At 32.5% G+C, this 4023-nt stretch overlaps 1 protein-coding gene across 2 annotated transcripts in view; it reads left to right on the top strand.

Moving 5' to 3' along the window:
- Positions 1-4023, top strand: part of LOC106468076 (Niemann-Pick C1 protein-like) — a 57134-nt gene that overhangs the window by 49140 nt on the left and 3971 nt on the right. Inside the window, exons 25-26 of one of the 2 annotated variants that reach the window (XM_022396382.1) lie at positions 1148-1307; positions 2332-2417. In XM_022396382.1, coding sequence (XP_022252090.1) covers positions 1148-1307; positions 2332-2417 — 246 coding nt within the window. Of the gene's footprint in view, positions 1-1147; positions 1308-2331; positions 2504-4023 lie in introns of those variants that run through there. The other variant, XM_022396380.1, reaches the window with a different exon arrangement.

The raw sequence follows: 4023 nt of genomic DNA, 5'->3' as shown, positions 1-4023 counted from the left end.
CAAGTGATATGATGACCAAGCCTCTGGACTTTTGGAAGACCTTGTTGTTCTCAGACGAATCAAGATTCACTCAATTTTCAGACAGTGGAAGGATATGGGTCTGGAGAATGCCTCACCAAGAGTTTTGGCTCAACAGGTTGCAGCCAACTGTGAAGCATGGCGCTTTCAGCGTGATGGTATGGGGAGCTGTTTGGGTTGGTGGGAAATCGAGCTTGGTGGAGTGCGTTGGCAACATAAATTTTGCGAAATATGTCGAAATATTGGAGGAAGGACTCTTGCCACAAGAACACAACGTTGTTCCAGGAAGATGGAGCACCGTGTCACACTGCTAGAAACACCCAAAAGTGGCAGGAAGAAAATGGTATCCATAAGTTGCCATGGCCGAGCCAATCTCCTGACATGAACCCCATTGAAAACCTCTGGGCCATACTCGACCAGCAAGTCAAGAAACAACCAAAAAAACCAACCTCGAAGAGTGATCTACTCCAAGTTTTGAAGCAAGAGTGGGCGAAAATCCCTCAAACTAAAATTGACAAGATGATTCTCACGATGCCCCAAAGGATCAACGAACTCCACGAAGTGAAAGGAAGATCTGCTAGATATTAATTAAATTATAAATATATCAATTCATGTGAATATGACTGAAAATTTAATTTTTTCTGAAAAGGTGGTGTGTATTTACTTGTGACCACGCTGTGTACATTGCAAAAAACTCCATTGACAATTGAGTTTGTTAACCCATTAACTGCTGCAGGAGCAGCTCAATTGTCATTTTCCGACTCACAGATAAAACTGAGTTGCCATCAATCACAATACAACTGTAATTATCATCATTCACATAGAGTTAAGTTATATATGTGTGACTGACGGATATTTCCGTCATTCACAGCTGAGCCATAAAACTTCAATGATGGAAATATCCGTCATCCGCAGTTAATGGGTTACTATTGCTACTAATAGTTAAAGTATGTCTTTGGGGTAATTCAAACAAATTCTGTGGGTTATGTCGATAAGCTGACTTTTTTAATGTTTCAATTATTTTAAATGTTACTTATAATCAAATAATATTTATTGTACTGAATATTTTTTAGAACTTGTGTAATGTCTCAGTAAATATATAAATAATAATGTTTTTTTATGATTTCAGATCTTATCAGGTATTACTCTTACTGACTGTGGGATCCTGGTTCTAGCCTTTGCAAAGTCTAGGATCTTTCAAGTGTTCTATTTTAGAATGTATCTTGGCATTATTGCATTTGGTACCCTTCACAGTCTGATCTTTTTACCAGTGTTTCTAAGTGTTATTGGTAAGTTCATTCAGACTTGTTTACAAATTACATATTTCAGAATGCTATTTCAATCTCTCCAGGACAGTTTTTTTTTCTATTTCTTTGTTTTTCTTTATTTAAATAAATAACCTTGTTACTAATGTTATGGTTTTTGCTATAACCCAGACTTGAATTGGTAATACTTTCAGCTTATGTATTTATTATGTAGTATTAAAGTATTCTTAGCCTGAAAGATTTAAATTTAACATGAATAGATATAAATTCCTTTCTCATTGTAGTTAAAAAGTATAACTACAAAATTCAAGGTATAGTAATTAGCCTGAAGAAGATTTGCATTGATTTTGGGATAGAATCATTAGAATGTTTAAGATGTAGTTACTGTTGTGTATCTAGAGAATGCTGAATTATGAAAAGTTAAAAGTAATTGTCCCTTAGTTTATGATCAGGTGACACTAGAGCCCAAATATTGGAGTATAATAAACTCTGTCACTAGAGGTCACTAAGTTATGAGTGCAAAATTTAAAATGTTAGTTGTTTGAAACAGTAAAAATTGCTTGGAAATAATTTTAGTTATGGCTGTTTTTTTGATCAGCAGAATTGTTAGAAAACATTACGTTTTAAAATGTAAATACTTGGAATGTATTTCCTTTATGTTAGGAATGTGTACATTTGTATATTTTAATGGTATGCAAAACCTGTATTTTTTTAATTTTTTTTGTAATCTTATCTTGAAGTGCTTTCTCTATTTTGCATTCAGTGATTGGATAGTGGATATTTTGATCATATGTTACTGTTAACATAATGAAGCTTAAAGAATTGGTAATTGTGTAATTAGAAGCTTTCAAGGGCTTTTTCAAAATGCAATGATCACAATACTTGAGCAGCAGTAAGCTTCATATTAAAGACAGCAGCTAAGTTTGTACTTGGAGTCAGCTTAATAAGGGAAATTAAGCCATTTATATAAACTGAAGAAAACAAATATTTCATTTTAACAGCATAAATAGTTCTAATTAGAATAACAACTTGATCTGTTTTGTTTTAGGTCCTCCAGTTAATAAACAAAAGATGTATGACCACATTCATCTGGAGGACCTTCCTCCTCAAGGTGGATTTGCACACACTGATAGCGTAAGTATTGACTTGTAAAGAAAAAGATTTATTGGGATAGTAGGTAACTGACCTTTTGTCAGCAAATGCAAAGTATTTTCTTCTCATTAGAAAAAAAACACTAAAAATGGATAAGGTTAATTGATATTAAACATTGTTTTACATAGTGGCATTATGCCCATAGGCCACAGATGGGCATGCCTCCTCAAAAAACATTTGATTAAATACATTCAGAATACTTTTCTGTATTGGAAACCAGAAAGTTAACAAAAATAACAGTGGAAATTGAATAATATGAAAAGTAAAAGCATGATGCCAGTGGCCTTACAGAATATATCATTAGGGGAAAATAGTATAACTATGGAATATTCTTTAATTTTCAGATGAAGAATCCTGTTTATGTACTTAAAAACAGTAATTGAAACTTCTAAATATCTTGTCATTCCATATGTTATTTCCATAAGGAAAATTGCATATGTTTGTAAGCAAAGGAACTGACTACAATGCATTGTTGGCAAACTGTATTTGGTGCATCGAGCACAATAGAGCATATATATGTATGTATGTGTGTGTATGTATATATGCATGTATATAATACTAACCTGAAAATAATAAATAAATATAAACCAAACAATAACAAATATATACTCAAACTATTCCTGTTCATGCTCCTATCCTTCAGTCAGCTCATGGAGGACATCCTATTTTTCTTTGTGAAATTACCTCACAAAAAGAAACATTTTTGTTCTTAAGTTTTTTTTTCTCAGCCTGACTATTCAGCATGTACGAATACTGAAGAAACGATGTTGATACAGTATGAAATAATAGGAATTGCAAAAAATAATAAGTTTCCTGTAATATACTCTTGAAAAGAAGCATTTTGATATGAAATTTTTTTCTACAGTTAACTGTTCAGGAGATATATGCTATACTATGTTTGCATTTGTCTGTCTGTAACTTTTGTCACAAGTTTCTCGATCAAACACTACAAATCTTGTATCATTAGAAAGGCCTTTGTCCAAGGAGTCTGTATTGCATGTTAGTTTTTCATTCAGGATCACTTTATCTGTTTTGCTTAGTTAAACTTTTAATGCAACGTGTATGGTACATGATGGCACAATGTTGTTCTCATCACGTCATGACTGGCTTCAAGTTCAGCTTTAGATTTTTTTGTTTACAAAGTATTTCACACAAACAACACTTAACCCATTTATAATTTCCTATAAAAATATTAACATTATACTAAATACAATTTCTATGGGCTTTTTTGACTTATTTAGGTCTAAAATATGCATGCACAGGTCGTTCAAAACCATATGCTTATCACTTTGTGAACACATATCCAGACACTTCTGCATATTCAACTAAGTTTGCCTTCATTACAGCTTACATTTACTTTGCAATAACTTAGCTTTGGTTCATTTCATAGACTGCTATACACACCTTTTAGCTAATTTTTTCTTAAGTATGGGTTTTATTCTTCATTTTAGTGACTTTTTTTTCAACTTGTAAAACTGTCAGACACTGAATGCTCATAACTGTTTCATACTCTGTACACTATTATACATACCATTACTATACTTTAGTGTTCACTTTATACACAGTTTTATTAAATATATACACCTGG

The sequence above is a fragment of the Limulus polyphemus genome, unplaced genomic scaffold (assembly GCF_000517525.1).
Source record: "Limulus polyphemus unplaced genomic scaffold, Limulus_polyphemus-2.1.2 Scaffold2861, whole genome shotgun sequence".
Lineage (NCBI taxonomy): Eukaryota > Metazoa > Arthropoda > Merostomata > Xiphosura > Limulidae > Limulus > Limulus polyphemus.
Note: the sequence above shows the minus strand (reverse complement) of the source record. Positions and strands in the feature narration are given on the sequence as shown.